This window comes from Ogataea haglerorum (assembly GCF_019207285.1).
Source record: "Ogataea haglerorum isolate 81-453-3 chromosome Unknown 81-453-3_NODE_9_length_481884_cov_97.824832, whole genome shotgun sequence".
Lineage (NCBI taxonomy): Eukaryota > Fungi > Ascomycota > Pichiomycetes > Pichiales > Pichiaceae > Ogataea > Ogataea haglerorum.
In genome coordinates, this window is record NW_025065159.1 from 309,050 (window position 1) to 326,914 (window position 17,865).

Sequence of the window (17,865 nt, forward strand, 5' to 3'; positions counted from 1 at the left end):
CGCGTCGCGTTATGGATCTCCTTGACGAATTGGGCGACCTGCCCACTGTGCGCAGGACTTTCAAGGCGGCTAGCAAGGAGACCGACTTTACGCAGTTCAGTATATTCCAAGATGCCACGCAGGAAGTTTCACAGTCCACGCAGGTGATTGAGCAGGAGAAATCCAGTAGTTTTGGGCTGCTGGGAATTGACTCGGGGTTCATTGGGGCGGTGATGAAGCGACTAAATGGCGAAAAGGAGGAGACTACAGAGAAGGCTATTGACACTGAAGACGAGGCGACACCAGAAATCGAGCCTCGGGAACGCGACAAAACCCAGCATACACCTATAATTGAAAAGCCCGTTATCGAGGTACCCACCACGCAACAGGCGGATGAAATATTGCGTGCCGACAGCGACGAGGCCGAGGGCCACGAGGACACACAGGAGTTTGTTCCAGACCGTCAGATCAACCCTGAAGACGATATCATTGCTGCAATACCAGACTACGACAAGCTAAGCGTGCAGGACAAGATCCAAGCCCGTATCAACGAGAAGCGGCGCCGAAGAGAGCTTGCGGAACAGCAGAAGGAGGCTCCTGTACCTGTTGCAGTGCGTGAAGAACGGAAAAAGGCCATCAATCCGCTCGTTGAGGTGGTGAAGCAGAATGAGCTGATTAAAAAGTCTGCTTTCACAGTGAAGAAGCAGAACGCGTCGAAATTCGATCCGAAAAAGCTGGTAGAGGAATTCATGGATTCAGATGAGGACCCCTTTTCCCAGACCGCCCGAGACACTCCCCAGACATCGCCCAAGGCCGATAATCCGCCGGAGGCCGCAGAGCTGCAGAAAGGAGAAATGGTCGAGCTAGACTCCGACTCCGACGATGATCTTGCGCAAATCAAGTTTGGTGCATCAAAGAAGAGTGTTTTTGAGGTTCGTCGCAAACTCTGCAGAAAAGCGCGTCCTCCTCCGGTCACGTTGAAGAAACTGATCAGAGAAGAAAAGCGGCGTCAGATGCAGGCTCTGGGCCGCAAGCACGTGGAAGTCGTGGTGGAAGAGAAGGAGGACGAGATCATGAAGATGATGCAGGACGAGATCGAGCGCAACAAACGATTGAGGGAACGCGAACGCGATGCGGCCGAGCGTCGGAAGCGAGAGAAGGAGAGACTGCTTAAAGGTGAGATTAGTGAGGACGAGAGTGATTTAGACTACGACGGGGAGGAAGAGGAGGAAGAGGAGGAAGCAGAAGATGAACAAGAGGAGACCGAGGAAAGAGAAGAGAGGAAGGAGCAAGAGGAGCAAGAGGAGCAAGATGCCGGGGAGATGGCACGGTCCACCGATCCACCAAAGTCGCCGGCAATCACCTTTGAGCTGCAGACTCAGGATGTCAACTCGAAAACTTTTGGGCCCCTGTCGCTGTCTGATGCGTTTGACCAGACTTTACCCAAGAAGTACGACGGGATGAGCTCTTTGGATGTGATGAAGCGTCTTGGCGAAGCTGCGGACGAGACAATGAACACGAGCATCAGCGAAACGACAGACCGCCAGGACGAGAGCGCAGTCGTTACCGAGAACTTCCAGCTGGGCACGTTGCCGGTTGACGAGCCAGACGTGCCGAAAACCATACTTGAGAGTCAGAACTTTCTGCCAGATACACAGGATGACGAGTCGGAGGCTGTTCGGGAGGCTGTTCGGGAAGCCAAGCGGCTTGCTGAGCAGAAACGAAGGCAACGCGAGCGGGAGCTACAGAGCAAGGGCCTGAACCAGATCATGGAGAACGAGGCCGAGGAGTCTGAGGACGAGTGGCAGGGGATGGGAGGCCGCGACGGCGAGATTTCCGACGAGGAAAACAGCGAGGATGAGAAAATGCTGAACGACGCTGCGATAGACGTGAACAGCGACGCGATCCGCGAGGCCCTGTTAAGGAACGAAGTCGCTGCGGACGACGAGATGGTCAAGAAGATATACAAGGATATCAAGACCGGCGCGTTCAGAAAGCGGCGCGCACGTGACGGGGCGTACGAGCTGGAGCTGAGCGACGACGAAGACCAGCAGATCCTTGAGTACTACAACCGGCGTCGTCTGGAGCAACAGCGGCAGCAGATGATGCAGAGCAAGGACGTCAAGGAGCTCGCTAAGGATAGCAACCGCAAGGCGTTCTTCGACACCATCATGGAGACGGAGAAGAGCAGCTACCAGTTTGAAGAGGAGCCGGAGGATCCTGAAGAGGAAGAGAACGGGGGCGAGCACGACGACGACGAGGAGACTCTGGTGATGCCTAAAAGGCGGAAGATCACGAGGGACCAGGTTCGGTCTATGATCTCGTTCCTGGAAGACGAGGAAAAGCCTCAGGACGCAATTTACATAGACGACGACGGACACGAGGAAATCAAGCAGATGCGCGAAAGCTCTGTTGTGCTGGCCGAGCGGACAGAGACGCGGCGGGTGGAAGTCCGCGAGGAGGACGAGGACGAAGACTTCGGCATTCTCGCGAGAAAATCGATCACCTCGAGCTTCCGGATGAGCTCGCTCAAACGTGAACGCAAAGCACACGAAGTCAACGTGACGACGAGCTCCAAGACCGTTGGAGACGGCCGTGGAGCCGTTACTTTCCTGACAAAGGCCCCGCGTCTGCTCAAGCCCAAGGAGGCCCGCATCGAGCAGACACTGCACAAGAGACAGCTCAAGGTAAAGGGCGGCGAGTGGAAAACAGAGTGAATATACATGCCGTGCAATTAGCTCTATTTAATTTAGTGTATGCTGCGATCCTCCAGATTGCTTCTCAGAGCGTCCCGGAGCGCACCGTGACTGACTCTGGTGCTGAGGACATCGCTCAAACCGGGCCCAGGTCCGTGCCGTATGATCCAGCCCTTCCTATTGATGATCATGGTGGAATGCGCCCCACCTCGAACACTCTCACGAGGGAACACGTGGGCGGCCGGCTGACCTATCAGCCGACCTGTTTCGCTCGTTACCTGCGAGCTATTAGGTATCAAGTCTACTAGCCAGTTCTTGGGCGTTTTGGGCTTTCGCGCCGGTCCTTTCTGTATCAGCGAGTGCAATGCGTCGACCGTTGATCGCGGCCGGAACGACATCTCGCTCACAATGTCTGTCATCTCGTTCGTCACCACCGGTCGGCCCGCACCGATCTGAATAGGAGCACAGCGTGGCTCGCTGCGGTACCACTCAATAATATCTGTGCTGCTGGCCGTGCTCTCGTCGTCGCTCGCGACCAGCTCCAGAATTCGCTCGTGGTCCGAGCAATCACCAAACTCGACATCAATGTCGTCCAAACTATGTGTTGATCTGCCCCGCTGTGGCTCTTTCTCGTCGGCCTCAGAAATGACGTCCAAGAATGGCGCGTCAAACCCTCGCACGGGCAAGAACTGTTGTTCTGGCGTCCAGCTTGAGTCTGACTCGTCCAGGATCGGCTCTATTGGCGGCATGCGCGGCTTGGACGCCAGATCAGCCTCGTTCATAGTGGCCCGCAAAGAATTCAGAGTAGTATCTGAATTGTCATGCCCAGAAAATAGCGATGTTTCGTTGGACTCGCTCGGCTCGCAGGTGTCGGTTTCTGCATCGCTCTCATGATAACTGTCTTTACCGAGCTGTCCATTGAGGTACAGATACTCTTTCTGTAAGTTCTCGATAGTGGTTTCTGTAGCTTTCCAGCTCAAGCCGTTGTCCTCGTCGCGCAGTGTTTGGGACTCCAAAAGTTGGGTGCGTAGCGTTAGAGACGTCAAGTTCTCCAGATATGCGGTGGAAGAGTCGATCTTGAAGCTCAACTCTTGGATCTTGTTTTCGTTGGCTACCAGATCTGCCTGGACACAATGCAGAGCCTGAGAGAGCTCTGCGTTGACTTGCATGGTCTCCTCAGACCGGGCGGTGAGAACGCTCAGTTTGTGGATAAGCTGGTCCATCCGCGCAGTCATGGTGACTCGTCAGATTAAAGGTAAATAAAAACACACAAATTTGGACAATGCAAAACAATAGGGCTGGAAAATTTTACCGAAATATTTTTACGGCCATCAAAAAAGTTTCGGCTGACATAATCGTGGTAGTGACATTAATGCTGGCTATTTAGACTCGGATCCCGACTTGTGCGACGTGGCTTCGATCGTGATGCCACTAAGCAGGTCCAGCTGACGCTCGAGGTCATCATTTTCTCTGGATTTCTCCGTTTTTGTTAGCTGGTCAAGTTTGTGGTCTGTCTGCAAGTTGGCAAACACTCCCTTGTCTTTTTTGAGCTCTGTGCCCTTCAGTATCTCCTGTACGTCTGAGGTCTCACTATTGAGCTTCTCGACCAATGCACGGGCCTTTTTGGAAGGCGCTCGTTTAGTCCGTTTCTTTGATATTCTGGTGCTCTTATTTTTCATGTCTGAGCACAGTTTTTGTATGTAAATTTTTTGTAAATTTTTTTCAAATCTTCTTGTATCGCCACAAATGCCCTCCACATACAACAAAGACAAGCCCTGGGACACGCCAGACATCGACAAATGGGCGATCCCGGAGTTTAAGCCAGAAGATAACGCATCCGGATCGCCTTTTCTTGAAGAGTCGTCTTTCATGACCCTGTTTCCAAAATATAGAGAAGAGTATCTTAGACAGATATGGGGAGACGTGACCAAGGCCCTTAACAAACACCACATTGCTTGCACATTGGATCTGATTGAAGGATCGATGACAGTGAAGACGACAAGAAAAACGTACGATCCAGCAGCGATTTTGAACGCTAGAGACCTGATCAAGCTTCTTGCGCGGTCGGTTCCATTCCCGCAAGCTGTGAAAATCTTACAGGACGACACTGCCTGCGAGATCATCAAAATCGGCAACATTGTGGCCAACAAGGAGCGGTTCATTAAAAGAAGACAGAGACTGATTGGTCCGAACGGTAACACCCTCAAGGCTTTGGAGCTTCTGACCGGGTGCTATATGCTTGTTCAAGGTAACACAGTGGCAGTGATGGGCCCACACAAAGGGCTGAAGGTGCTGAGAAGAGTCATCGAGGACTGCATGCACAACATCCATCCAATCTACCATATCAAAGAGCTGATGATCAAAAGAGAGCTAGCCAAAAGACCAGAGCTTGCCGAGGAAGACTGGTCAAGGTTCCTACCCAACTTCAAGAAGCGAAACGTTGCGCGCAAGAAGCCCAAGAAGGTCAGGGAGAAGAAGGAGTACACTCCATTCCCACCTGCGCAGACTCCTCGTAAGATCGATTTACAGATCGAATCTGGTGAGTACTTCCTTGGCAAGAAGGAGAAGAAGGCTAAGGAGTTACAAGAGAAGCGCGAGAAGCAGGAGGAGATGAAGAAGTTGAAAGAGGAGGAGAGAGCGAAGGACTATGTTGCTCCTGAAGAGGAAGTGAGAGAGAACAAGCTTTTGGAGAAGAAAGAAAAGAAGGGAAAGAAGGAGAAGAAGGAGAAGAAGGAGAAGAAGGAGAAGAAGCGCAAGAGCGAGGATGATGATGGGGAGTCGAAGAAGAAGAAGAAAAAAGAGTAGCGGTTTGTAATCAAATGCATATATGTACACGATTAGGGAGTCCAGCGCCGCGCAGTTTCTATGGTTGGGTCTGCGAAGGAAGTGGAAGAGTCTTCCAAGTGGCGAGGCTCAGAGTCTGGCTGGAAAGTGACAACAGTCTCGAAGGAGTTCAGACTGTCAACGGATTCTCGTTTTGCGTTGTAGCGCAATCTATTCAGCAGCTGCTGTAGTGTTTGATTAATATTGCCTGGGCCGGCAAAAAAATCGTGAGACTCATGATCATCCTCTCTGAGCTTCAGTTTTTCGGGCATTGCGAGGGATGAGCCGGATTGTGCCGTGTTTTGCCAGGTCTGAATGGTATCTAGCGTACTGATGCTTTCTGTTGTGTCTTTTCTAGGAGGAAGTAGCCAGGCAGTGAACACAGCAGCCCCAAGAGATAAGAGCCATATCCCCAACAAAACCAGAGATATGTACAGCTCGATTCTCAAAGAGGATCTGTATTTTTCCACCAAATTATCTCTGGTCTTGGCCAACGTCGACTTGGTGTCTTCCAAATACTGATCAACAGAACCCGAGTCTCTGGAGTCGGTCAGGTCGAATCCCGCAGAGTCGATCCGCGGAAACGACACGTGCGAGTGGTTGTTGATCCAGGAAAGCGCTTTTTCGACTTTCTGGATCTTTCGCGTCACTGTGCACCCAACAATGCCGCTCACATATGGGTACAACGGAGTATTGCCAAAAACATCAGAAATCTTGTCGTTCATCTCATCGACAAACTCTCCCAGAGTGGCATTGAGCGAGCCCGTGCTGTTGTGGATCCAGCCCAAAAGCTCATCATTGATTGAGGTTTCCTGGTCGGAAATGTAGAGGTTCGTGTCATTTGCCCACTCGGCAAGAGAATCGTTCACATTGGAGCGTACTTGCGACCCGATAGACTTGAAACTAGAATCAAGAGCAGCGGTGTCTTTTCCCGCAAGCAAATCAAGCAGAATCAGCTGCAGTATAAAAGTCGCCATTCCAGCCAGCGTAAGTAGCAATACTGGCAGCATGCGGTCGCTAGAAACGTAGTTCACCACCCACCGCACGGTATTGAGTCGTGTGACACTCGGCCCGAAAAACAACTTCCCCAGTTTTTGCCCTATTAGGAAACTGTATCGATTGCATGATATGTCGACGAGTTCTGCTGCAAGGTCGTCTTTGTGCTTGGTTGCTGCGGTTGCCTCTATTTGGTGGAAATTGGCTCCAATATCCCGGAGGCGGTCCCAATGCTTTTTTTCCATGTATATCTCAAACGCAATGAACCCTAGAGCTGCCAGAACGAGTACAACAAACATGATGCTGGATGCTTTCCATAGCAAGTGCGCAAGGTCCTGGTAAAACTCGTCTATGCCGGAGCCAGCGCAAAAAGTCATAGTTTTTTTGTCCGGAACCATCAGCTCGTCGGCGTCGAACTCGTGGTCGAGGCGCGACGACACCATTTTCTTCATAGAGTCAAACGGCTCACTCACAAGGCCTTCTGTGTAGTTCATCACATCGTCGAAATCTGGCAGGTTTTTGGACAGACTCTCCAGCTTGGTGTTGATCGAGCCTGGAATCTGCCATTTCTTAAGGGACGAGATAGTGAGATTGACCTTATTCATGCTGCTGCTCACGTCCGAGTCGTCATCGTCGTCATCAAAGAAATCTTTCACGTCCTCGTAGGTCTTGATTAGAGCATTGACCACCTTGGAAACACCGTCAAGCCCATCTTGCAGCTCCTCGGCAAACGTCTTTACCGTATCGTTGGCCAGTGAAATGACGCTCTCGGTAGCGTTCAAAGCAACCTCCGCGGTGGCATCCACTGTTGCTGTGAGTACGCAGACATACGTTCCGATGGTCATCTCAATCGCAAACATAATCAGCCCCTTCGACCCTGTCAGAACCATGTCAAGAACCTCCATAAAGCCCTTGTTAGCCTCGCTCAAGCCCTTGGCTATCATTACGTTCGCGCTCTTTGAAATATAATGCGGTACGCTCGTCAGTGAAGAGGCGTAGGTCTCTGCATTCAAGCAAGCGCCATAGGTCTGTTTTCTTGCCTGTTCTAGCGACGCATCGAGCGCGATCCGAAAAAGCAGAAGCTTGAAGAGCATCAGGATCATCACGATTGTGTACTTGTTCAGCCAGACCTGCGACAGCCTTTCGCGAAAATCTAGAAAAGGCCTTCGGTAGTTAGTGTTGTTGACTGTTCTCAGATACGCGTCCATGAGTCCTTTCGAACCCTGCCTGGCACAAAATATATATACTCGCTAGTCTTGCTACACTCTTAAAACCAGTCGAAAACTGCACAGCCTGGAAAAAGGCCCTTGCTTAAATTAAATAAACTTGTAAATATTCCAGCCCAGCGAATAGGTGGCCGCCGTATGCAGAACCTCGCATTTGCCCTTTCTGGCAGCACCTAGAGCCACAGCAAGCGGCAAGAAGTGCTCAGGAGTGGGATGGGCAGCACGGTACAACTTGTTCAGCTGGGGATCTGTCTCGAGTTTCTGCAGGTCAGACAGGCCACCGCCCTGTGTAAGGGTGTTCGTGAGCCAGGAGTTGAAAGGTTTGACGTAGGGAAGCGGCTCAGACGAGCCGCTGCCCATGGCTCTCGGCATGTCCTGAAGGTTATGCACGGACATCCCCGAGCAGATAATGGCCACGTTTTTCGCACGCAGATCATAAAGGGCTTCTCCGAGCCGGTAGCTGTCAAGTATTTTCGGAGAGGCAGGCAAAGATACCTGGATCAGCGGAATTTCCAAATCCAGCCGTTTGGTGTCTTGGACGTCTGGATTTCCGAACGCCACTCTGAGGGGTGTCCAAACTCCATGATCTAGGCCACGCGATTCGACTGCGGCTGGGATTCCCTTATTCTGGAGTGTCTTAACGATTTCCTTCGCGAAGGCGGGCGAGCCTAACGTGTGAAATTTGGTTTCGTAGTATTTGCGTGGAAAGTTGTAAAAGTCGTAAACCAACGGGTTCTCACCCTCGTTGCTGGACACCAAAACGTTACTGTGTGTATCCCAATGTGCCGATATGCATATGACGTAATCTGGCTTGGAGCTCACAATCTGGGGACCCAGCTTGTGGACGGTGTCCCAGGCACCCACCTCTGAGCCGGCGTGGCCTTTATCCGCAAACGTGGGTCCTCCGTGGGAGATGAAGTACACAGGAAGCATGTCGATAAGCGTGTTTAGCAAAATCAAACGGTATTTATAAATCAGCCAGCCGCACCTTCTCAATTAGTCAGAAATTATATTTCTTACTAAGCTTACAAACCACGACATGTCACGAAACGAGCTAGCACAATCAGTAGTCCTTGGGGCCTGAACTTTCAGAGGAGACGCTCTTGCGGGCAGAGCCGGTGCCTGCTCTTGGAGGGAACCTCGGGTCGCCGTCCTCGACGGCGTGCCTGCAGGTGCACCAGAGCTCTCTGTTGGTGTTACTCATAACCTCGGAGACGTGAGAGCCACATCCTGTCCACGATTTTCTCTGGCATAGAGGGCAAATGGCAGTCGAGCACATGGATTGAACGTAGTTGAGAAAGAACACTAGGCGGATCGATATTTATATACCCCGGACGCAAATCCATGAATTTGTGCGGTGCACCGCGCGCTTGTGCAGACGAAAATCCCGAGATAGCAAGATTATGACACAAGTCATGCAATTTACAAGTGGGTTACTTGCAGATAGAGAGATAAGAAGGCTGTCCCCGACCCTGTGTTGTAGAAGTATATCTATGCTTTTTCGATAATTAAGTCCGTGTCGTTGTCGGCGTCCATGACCAGCGTGATGTTTGGTCCTGACCTGACGGCATCGACTTTTGGAGACTCCACGACAGCTGGAGCAGCTGCTGCGCTCTCCTCCTTCTTCACCAGAAGAGTGGGACCCACAGTCTCGGTGATGTCACCCAAACCCCAGAAGGTCATCATGGCCACAAACGCGGTGGCCATGGCGACCTCCGGGTCCACTTTGGTGTCGTCCAAGGTCAACTCGTAGTCGAACTTTCTCTGTCTCATGAGTCTCACCTTGGCGACTCTCTCCCTGACTTCCTCGTCGTTGCCTCCAGGGTTGGTGAACTTCTCCAAAAACTTGGAGTTTCTTGTCCATCCGTACTTGTGGCCGTCGTTCAGATAGAACGTTCTCAGTCTGCCGCTCAAGCCAGACTCCCGGTTGATCACTCTGTGCTGCAGTCCTGGCTTGTTGTGGAAGTCAAGCGACTTCAAGAAAAATCCACAACGGATAGTAGCAATCTCTCTGTACGAAGGAAGAGTACGCAGAGACCAGGTCGGATTCAAGGCACTTTCTCTCTGGAAAATGTACACCTTCTCGCCCTTCTCGTTGAAAACATTGACAAGAACCTGTCTTCTGTCGTTGTCTCTTCTGATGTAGAAAGCCCTGTTAGGCGCAGAAAGAGGAAGAAAGTTGGCATCAGTGATGTGGACGTCCAACAGCTCTCTCAAATAAGCGTGAGAGATAAAGTAGGTTGCGAGCGTCGTGAGCGAGCTCTGGACGTACACGGCAGGCGATTCGAAAACTGGCATTTTGCAAGGAAAAGCAGAGCAATAGCTTCAAGAAGACCAAGAAGATAGCAATTAATAGTGCTCTCTTTTTATACTTGTGGCCGGCGCGTAGCTGCTACCCTGGCCGGCGCGCAGAAAAAACATCGCTCAAATATTACATCATCAAAAAATGCCCCAGGCATCTTCTGCGCCGTGACAGAACTTACTGCATGCAACGGATGCAGAGAGCGGATACTCCGACACTCCGATCTTGTCGTCCACGTACTCGTCTGCAAAGTTATCCTTTCCGCGGGCCATGGCTCCCACGAAAACGCAGATGCTTTCGTCTGGCTCCAGTTTCTTGATGTAGTCCTGCACCCTCACAACTGGTGCATCATACGACAGCGTGATTTTGCGACACTTTGTTGGCAGATGGTCCGTGATTGGGTTCTTGATCACCTTGAGCAGTTTTTCCTCAGAGTTGACAGACCTGATAGAGAGCTTGTGCAGAAGCTGCACCATAAGTCCTGAAAATCGCTTGAAAGTTCTGGGGATTCGCACCGAAGGGTTCACTTCTATCAGAACACCCTTGGCCGTCTGAATGTACACTTGCAGCTTACCAGCCTTGTTGATTGGCGAATCCAAAAGCGTTAGCAGACATTGGTGGGTGATATCTGGTCTGGCGCCAGAAATGTCTCTTCCCATTTTGCGGAGCAGTCCCTGGTGGTCATCACAGTTCAGCAAAGCGTACTTATCGCTTCCCGGTCCGCCACCAGTACTGATCTTGTGTGTTTCCAGACATGCCTGTGACAGGACGACTACCAGCCTCTGTGTATTCTTATCTTTTGAAGAAAGTGGCGTAGGCTGGACTGGCACAAGAGAAGCTGGAGGGACAGCTGTCTCGGACTTTGTATCCGTCTTTTTCGACTCAGAGTTCGTATTACCTTCAGTCATTGGAAACTAGCTGAATAAAATTTATACGGTATTAAATTTTTTTTTTTCACCTGGTCGTGTATCTACTGTCTCAAGGACATAAATACTGATTTAATCTAGCAGTGTTGATATGTCCTTCGACTCGTCAGATTCTTTCGACGACGACGATGTAGACTTTGACCAGCTATATTCAGCACGCTCCCAATCACGTGGACCTCCGGTAGCAGCCGTGGTGCCTGCCGAGCCTAGCACTGATCCGTTTGTTTTAAGGGGCGAAAACGCGATACTTCGTGCCCAGCTACAAAAAATCAGTGACAAGTTCGAGCAGGAAAGCAGGAAGCTAAAACAACATTATCATGTGCTACTGAGTGAACGAGAAAACCGCATCAATGAGCTCATGGACAGCGTTAATAAGGTGAAGGAGGACAATGAATTTCTGACATCTGAAAATAAAAATCTGGCAGCCAAGTACATCCCAGCCACCAAGAAGCGTCGTTTGCAGGACGAGTCAATAGAGATGTCGATATCGGACGTGTCTGTGCGGTCAGGAGGTGCAAAGGAAGCCAGCACCCTGGCAGAAGAGGGCCCTCAAACGGTTGCCATAATCAATCAAGTTTCGATATTTCAAGACGAGAAGAACTCGTTTATAGAGGCCATTTCGTCACACGTGATTCCCGGAATGAATCGCACAACACTAAGCTATTTATCGAATATATCATCGGCATTCAATTATGAGAACAGGGATTTTCATATATCAAAAGAACGAGAAAGCGTCAAAACTGCAATTGTCGACTATCTGATCCGATTTGAGAACAAAAATAGGATCGATATGCTGCTGAGTAGCTTTGTCGAAATTCTGTTTGACTATGTTGTGCAATCACTTGATCGAGACAATCTTTTTGCGGCCCCCTTCTTGCTGTCGCTCATTCATTTCAGTCTGAATTATAGACCCAAGGCAGTAGCTTTTCCACTGATACAAGACTCCATGAAGAGTGTGAACCACTTGCTGCAGAATTTCACCACAGTACTTAAGCAGGACCAGCCATATCTCTCAAACGAAAACATGGACGTCATAACAACAGCCAACTCGGCATCGACAGATCTCAAGCTTGACGTTGTGCAGAAGACTATGCATAAGAAAGTGCTCGATGTATTTATCACAGTCTATTTGATGGACATCATGGAAACTTTAGGCAAGCTTTCAGCATATCTTAATTCACCTAGCAACCCGACACTAACAGAGTACTGGTCGCTCTTTCCAAAATCATTACTCTTGCATTGCCTGTCATTGAAAACCCCAATAGGGTTTGTTTTCAATCTGGTGGAGATTCTAGCTAGCTCAATTACCAAAGATCGATTTGCATACACAGACAACTCAAAATCAAAAAACCAAACACTCACCAAAGAGTCGACAGATACGCTTACAAACCTTATTATATTCGTTACGCAGGGGCTGGAGCAAGATATGTGCATATACGGCCTTAACAGAAACATAGGGAGCAACGCGTATGCTCCGCTGCTAGATATTCTGGTTCCTAACCATACTTCGCCCAAGCCCATATCACACTCGTGGGATGATTATAGACAAATTCTGCAAACAAGCTCGAGCATTGGTCATTGCAACAAACACGAAATCGCGGTCTTGAAACTTCGGATCCGTATACTGCAACTTTTTGAAGCTTATTTCTCCCAGCGAGCTGCCAGCTCCATCAAGAAAGAAATCATTACAAGTTTTGTCTCGTCAATGGTGACGCAGCTTGGCTTTGAGCAAGAGCTGATTTATAGAGCCCCCCGCGCGAACACAGTTGGCTGCAGATTGCAACTAATCTCTCTGATTATGAGACTCGTGCATTTCATACTGCTATCATCAGGACAGGTCGCAATATCTGATTTGCCGGGAACCACCCTACGCGAGCTCGTTATAGCCCTGCTACGGATCTCTGCAGACAGCCTGAGGCCGCTGGCATTGGAAACGATACGGCAATGGCGTGAGCAAGGTCACGTGCCCGCAGTTTCTAGCTCGCCGAACGGAGTGGAGATCAACTACGACGACTGGACGATCGACATGGCGCGGGATGTGATTGGCCAGTGCATTACGGGAGACGAAGCTGACGCACTGCACTATAGCATCAACTATGACCTCCCGGACAACGATATTATGTTGGAGTAAAGTTAATTAATCTTCATATATTCACCTTCTAATTTTGAGTCTGGAAACCGTTCTTGAATCTTCTCGACACGTGCTTAAGGTAGGCCATTCTTCCGGTACCGGTAGTTCTTCTTCTCTTAGCTTTCAAAGCCCAGTTGTGGGATCTCATCTTAGCAGCTGGGTAACCGCAAGAGGCACATGTTTTCTTTTGGATGTGGAAGGATCTCTTACCGCATCTGTTACACAGAGTGTGCGACTTGTTGTGTTTCTTACCGAACGATGGAGTACCCTCTGAACTTGTTAGTAAATCACATAGTGCTCATACATACTTCCCATTGCGAATGTGTGTAAGTTTTAAGAAAGCTGAGACAAAATTTTTCAACTAAACGCTATCACGTGAACCTGCTAAAATTCTGTGTGACTGTTAAAGTCACGTGAAAGCTGAGACGGCTTTTTTGGCCGCCACTGCCGACCGTCGACCGTCGGCAAGTTCGAAGCGCGATGTGTCGACTGTTTATTTAGAAACACGCTTTGCAGAGTAAACTTTGTCCACAATGTATTTACCATCGTCACCAGTTCGCGGGGAGAACAGTCCATTGCGCGCCAAAACGGTCGCAAACGTGTCCGAGCCCCTGTCTTTGTCCAGGGACTACCCTACTCCAAACCCATCTTCGTCCCTTGGCTACGAGGAAGAGTCTGAGAAAGCCCGCAAAGTCGCCTTCGAACTGCCACCGCGCAAAGTCGAGATTGTTTCTCCGATGTCGCGGGTCCGCAGACTGAAGGTGCCACTGACAGGGCGTCAGATCAGCATCGGACGGTCATCGAGATCGAACCAGTGCGTGCTCAACCCCCATAACAAGCTGGTGTCGCGCACCCACTGCTCCGTCCACTACGTTCCAGAAACACACACTCTCAAGCTTCACTGCATTGGCTGGAACGGCGTCAACGTCACGGTGCCGGGACGCGTGGACGTCGAGAAAAAGGACGACGCGTTTGAGGTCACGAGCAGCACGGTTGCGCCAAAAAGTGCCCGTGTTTTATCCCAGGAGGCCTCGGTGACCAATCTCTACATACTTAAGGGCGAAACCGTATTTTTGCCAATGCTTCCAGGACTCATCTTGGACATCCGTGGCGAGCTGATCCTGGTCGAGACAGAGGATGAGCTGACGGAGGACGAGGCTGAAGAGGAACTGGAGCAGACCCCGGAGCCTCTGCAGCAAGAGACCAAGAAGCCTGTGAAACACGTCCAGACTGTGCACGAAGACAAGGAGAACGTCCCGCCTGTGGCCAAAAAAGAGCCTACTGCTATTTCTCCAGCGTACACGCCAGAACAATCGCCCGATCCGGTCGCAGCCACCAAAGCACGCGCAAGAAGCAAGAACCACAACTCTCCGAGAAAGAAGAAGGACACCGAACACCAGATCTCCAAGGAGGAGGCGGACGTCCTGTTGGAGCCGCTGCGGCCGCAACTGCCTCATCTGGCCAATATCCTGGTCAACCACTTGGCCTACTCCAGACTGCTGCAAACTCCGTTGCAGAATTTGATGGACCTCAAGGCTGTGCAAGATATGGGCTTGAGTAAGCAGCAGCTGCGCGGCTTACTAATATATTACGTGGACTGTATCGGCGTTATCTACCGCGTGGGTAAAGATGCGGCGGGCAAGCCGTTGGACGAGGAATACTACTACGACCCGGAAAAGGACCAGGACAAGTCGCGGGTCCAGCTCGTTGAGGAGCTGAAGGGGTCTGCCTCGCATTTGCGTAGTTGCAGAAAGACCCATAAACAGTACTTCTGGAAGAAGCCGGCAAAGAGATAAATCACATGGGTATCGGGGGATTATCTAATCAGAGGAGCCACACTTCTCGAACGAGCACGTAAGCAGCATGGAAGTGCAGACTTTCGCCATGCGTTGACGTGGTTGCCAGACTGTTAGCCCATTGGTGCATCTGCAACTTTTGCACTTGTCTCAGGACACGAAATTTGGGAGCTCCCATGTGCCTGTTTTTGTTGGATCTTTTTGCGCATGCGCATAATTTCTTCAGTGTATAAATATTGAAAAATTTTCCTAATTAAGATTTACGAGTCAATACAACATGTCTGGACACTTTTTCTTTACGTGAGTATGGTTCTGCTGTGTTGGTGCGCTAACCCCCAGTTCTGAGTCTGTCGGTGAAGGTCACCCTGACAAAATCTGCGATCAGGTTTCCGATGCCATTTTGGACGCCTGCCTGACTGCAGACCCCCTTTCTAAGGTCGCCTGTGAAACTGCCTCCAAGACCGGTATGATCATGGTGTTTGGTGAGATCACCACCAAGGCCAACCTCGATTACCAAAAAATCATCAGAGATACCATCAAGCACATCGGATACGATGACTCCGACAAAGGTTTTGACTACAAGACCTGTAATGTTCTGGTGGCTATCGAGCAACAATCTCCAGACATTGCTCAAGGTTTGCACTACGACAAGGCTTTGGAGGAGCTTGGAGCCGGTGACCAGGGTATCATGTTTGGTTACGCCACCGACGAGACCGACGAGAAGCTGCCATTGACCATCCTGTTGGCCCACAAACTGAACGCCGCTCTTGCCGATGCTAGAAGATCCGGTGCTCTCCCATGGTTGAGACCAGATACCAAGACCCAGGTCACTATCGAGTACAAGCACGACGGCGGCGCTGTTGTGCCGTTGAGAGTTGATACCGTCGTTATATCTGCTCAGCACGCCGAGGAGATTTCCACTGAGGATCTCAGATCCGAGATTAAGAAACACATTGTTCACAAGGTCATCCCTTCACACTTGCTGGACGACAAGACCATCTACCACATTCAACCTTCTGGCAGATTCGTCATTGGTGGTCCTCACGGAGATGCTGGTCTGACCGGTAGAAAGATCATTGTCGACACTTATGGCGGATGGGGTGCCCACGGTGGTGGCGCATTTTCCGGGAAGGACTTCTCCAAGGTGGACAGATCTGCCGCCTACGCTGCTAGATGGGTTGCCAAGTCTCTGGTCACCGCCGGACTTGCCAGAAGATGTCTGGTCCAATTCTCCTACGCTATCGGTGTGGCAGAGCCTCTTTCGATCTACATTGACACCTACGGAACCTCCAAGCTTTCCTCGGAGGAGCTGGTCGCCATTGTGAACAAAAACTTTGACCTGAGACCGGGTGTCTTGGTCAAGGAGCTTGATTTGGCTAGACCAATCTACTTCAAGACTGCCTCGTACGGTCACTTCACAGACCAGTCCAATCCTTGGGAGCAACCTAAGAAACTGGTTTTATAGACGGAGAAACAGTTCTCTTACGCTCAACTCGTACACGTTAATGATCAGCTGTGACTTGTGTTTGGATTGCATTAGAATGTATATTTACCTTTCAACAGGATAGTGAAATAAAAAATACGTAAGCGACGCGTCGAAATTCTCGCAAATAATCTGATATCTCCCATGTCGCAGAAATCGGTCGCTATCCTGCGGGTGCGGGACCTGCCCGTCACCACGTTTACCAGGAAACGAATCATGGGGCTCGTAGTGGGCATCACGACTCGCGATAAGCCGACCAAGCCAATTGTGGTGCATATGACGGACTTTTCTCGAAATCCATCTGTCGCGCAATCTGAGATGAACTACGCCAGCTGTGACCCGCCTTTTTTCGACGATCCTGAACAAGCCGACAGTATCATTGACGTGGCATTTTATCCCGAGTCGGTGACACATTTAAAACGCATTCTTGGCGACACTGTGAGCCCCAAATTGTTCGACAACAGGAGCGCGTCGTTTTATCCGCTCTATCAGCACGCGACCGTGATATCATTGCGGCTGAGATCGAAATTGTGGAGCGACCAGATTGACCTGATAGCTGACCCTGGATTTTCTGACAACTGTTACAGCCAGATCTGGCCGGTGAGTATTCTTGAAGCCAGAAACAATCCGGCAGCTGAGACGATCTACGACCCAAACGAGAATAATTATGCTCTGGCGCGGGAGATCCTGCGCGACTGGAAGACTCAATGCAGTGCGTATAGTGGCTCCAACCCGAAAGTCAAACAGGTTATGGACGAGCTTTCCGAGTCAGCTGCTAGTGTGACATGCTCACCGCCACACACTCTGCACCGCCACGAAGCACAGGAGCAGTACTCAGAGACAGGTTTTCTCAGCGACATGGAAAGCTCTGACGACGAAGAGCTCCCCAGAAAAGAGTCCAAAAGGGGAGCCTCTGCCAAGAAAAGCAGCCGTGTCAAAGATACGCCAAACGTGACCTTTCCTGTCTCCCAAATTCCCCTAGCTGACTACACCGGAGCATATTTCATCCATGTGCAGATAATGCGGCTGGAGACACGCACGGCCGATCTCATCTACAAAAGCTTCCCCGATAATAAGATAATGACAAAAGCAATCGACGTGCTGGTGCGGGAGGTCGACTCGGCTGCAACACTGCGAATCAGAGTGGAAGGGTACGATCTTTTCCGGTTTGCAGGCATCACGTTTACATACCCGCTATTAGACATGACAGCGGCGGAAGTCGAAACCGCAAAAAAATTGGCAGCTCTGGTGCACAGGCCGGTGCGTATGTTGGTGAGGCCGTACTCGCTGCCCCTGGAGGCAGCCACGGTGAACACTGGACGTTGTTACAGATGGCTGTTTACAGAATATCCTTGAACTGTAGCCTAATACATCCACTTGATGAAATTAATTTGCCCCACACGACAACCCCGGATTTTGGGGTTGCGAAGTATGATGATGCCCCTCAAATTTTGCTTAGATATTTAAGGCAGCCGTAAACTCCATTTTTTATTTCGAGTGGGGTTGT

At 50.4% G+C, this 17,865-nt stretch overlaps 13 protein-coding genes across 13 annotated transcripts; 6 read left to right on the forward strand and 7 right to left on the reverse strand.

Moving 5' to 3' along the window:
• Positions 1–11: 11 nt before the first annotated feature.
• KL911_003507 (uncharacterized protein) lies at positions 12–2,696 on the forward strand (the record flags this gene model as incomplete). Its single annotated transcript, XM_043198695.1, has 1 exon — positions 12–2,696. One exon carries the CDS (start codon positions 12–14, stop codon positions 2,694–2,696), a length of 2,685 nt encoding a protein of 894 aa, XP_043053838.1.
• A 32-nt stretch (positions 2,697–2,728) lies between these two features.
• On the reverse strand, positions 2,729–3,910 carry KL911_003508 (uncharacterized protein; the record flags this gene model as incomplete). Its single annotated transcript, XM_043198696.1, has 1 exon — positions 2,729–3,910. The coding sequence occupies one exon, from the start codon at positions 3,908–3,910 to the stop codon at positions 2,729–2,731; it is 1,182 nt and encodes a 393-aa protein (XP_043053839.1).
• Positions 3,911–4,054: 144 nt separating this feature from the next.
• On the reverse strand, positions 4,055–4,354 carry KL911_003509 (uncharacterized protein; the record flags this gene model as incomplete). Its single annotated transcript, XM_043198697.1, has 1 exon — positions 4,055–4,354. The coding sequence occupies one exon, from the start codon at positions 4,352–4,354 to the stop codon at positions 4,055–4,057; it is 300 nt and encodes a 99-aa protein (XP_043053840.1).
• A 67-nt stretch (positions 4,355–4,421) lies between these two features.
• KL911_003510 (uncharacterized protein) lies at positions 4,422–5,480 on the forward strand (the record flags this gene model as incomplete). The annotated part of the gene is made up of 1 exon (XM_043198699.1): positions 4,422–5,480. One exon carries the CDS (start codon positions 4,422–4,424, stop codon positions 5,478–5,480), a length of 1,059 nt encoding a protein of 352 aa, XP_043053841.1.
• Positions 5,481–5,512: 32 nt separating this feature from the next.
• Positions 5,513–7,702, reverse strand: KL911_003511 (uncharacterized protein; the record flags this gene model as incomplete). Its single annotated transcript, XM_043198700.1, has 1 exon — positions 5,513–7,702. One exon carries the CDS (start codon positions 7,700–7,702, stop codon positions 5,513–5,515), a length of 2,190 nt encoding a protein of 729 aa, XP_043053842.1.
• Positions 7,703–7,810: 108 nt separating this feature from the next.
• KL911_003512 (uncharacterized protein) lies at positions 7,811–8,653 on the reverse strand (the record flags this gene model as incomplete). Its single annotated transcript, XM_043198701.1, has 1 exon — positions 7,811–8,653. One exon carries the CDS (start codon positions 8,651–8,653, stop codon positions 7,811–7,813), a length of 843 nt encoding a protein of 280 aa, XP_043053843.1.
• Positions 8,654–8,783: 130 nt separating this feature from the next.
• Positions 8,784–8,999, reverse strand: KL911_003513 (uncharacterized protein; the record flags this gene model as incomplete). The annotated part of the gene is made up of 1 exon (XM_043198702.1): positions 8,784–8,999. The coding sequence occupies one exon, from the start codon at positions 8,997–8,999 to the stop codon at positions 8,784–8,786; it is 216 nt and encodes a 71-aa protein (XP_043053844.1).
• A 212-nt stretch (positions 9,000–9,211) lies between these two features.
• On the reverse strand, positions 9,212–10,018 carry KL911_003514 (uncharacterized protein; the record flags this gene model as incomplete). The annotated part of the gene is made up of 1 exon (XM_043198703.1): positions 9,212–10,018. The coding sequence occupies one exon, from the start codon at positions 10,016–10,018 to the stop codon at positions 9,212–9,214; it is 807 nt and encodes a 268-aa protein (XP_043053845.1).
• Positions 10,019–10,159: 141 nt separating this feature from the next.
• Positions 10,160–10,930, reverse strand: KL911_003515 (uncharacterized protein; the record flags this gene model as incomplete). The annotated part of the gene is made up of 1 exon (XM_043198704.1): positions 10,160–10,930. One exon carries the CDS (start codon positions 10,928–10,930, stop codon positions 10,160–10,162), a length of 771 nt encoding a protein of 256 aa, XP_043053846.1.
• Positions 10,931–11,039: 109 nt separating this feature from the next.
• Positions 11,040–13,079, forward strand: KL911_003516 (uncharacterized protein; the record flags this gene model as incomplete). The annotated part of the gene is made up of 1 exon (XM_043198705.1): positions 11,040–13,079. One exon carries the CDS (start codon positions 11,040–11,042, stop codon positions 13,077–13,079), a length of 2,040 nt encoding a protein of 679 aa, XP_043053847.1.
• Positions 13,080–13,612: 533 nt separating this feature from the next.
• On the forward strand, positions 13,613–14,875 carry KL911_003517 (uncharacterized protein; the record flags this gene model as incomplete). Its single annotated transcript, XM_043198706.1, has 1 exon — positions 13,613–14,875. One exon carries the CDS (start codon positions 13,613–13,615, stop codon positions 14,873–14,875), a length of 1,263 nt encoding a protein of 420 aa, XP_043053848.1.
• Positions 14,876–15,341: 466 nt separating this feature from the next.
• Positions 15,342–16,340, forward strand: KL911_003518 (uncharacterized protein; the record flags this gene model as incomplete). Its single annotated transcript, XM_043198707.1, has 1 exon — positions 15,342–16,340. The coding sequence occupies one exon, from the start codon at positions 15,342–15,344 to the stop codon at positions 16,338–16,340; it is 999 nt and encodes a 332-aa protein (XP_043053849.1).
• A 162-nt stretch (positions 16,341–16,502) lies between these two features.
• Positions 16,503–17,714, forward strand: KL911_003519 (uncharacterized protein; the record flags this gene model as incomplete). The annotated part of the gene is made up of 1 exon (XM_043198708.1): positions 16,503–17,714. One exon carries the CDS (start codon positions 16,503–16,505, stop codon positions 17,712–17,714), a length of 1,212 nt encoding a protein of 403 aa, XP_043053850.1.
• Positions 17,715–17,865: the final 151 nt, after the last annotated feature.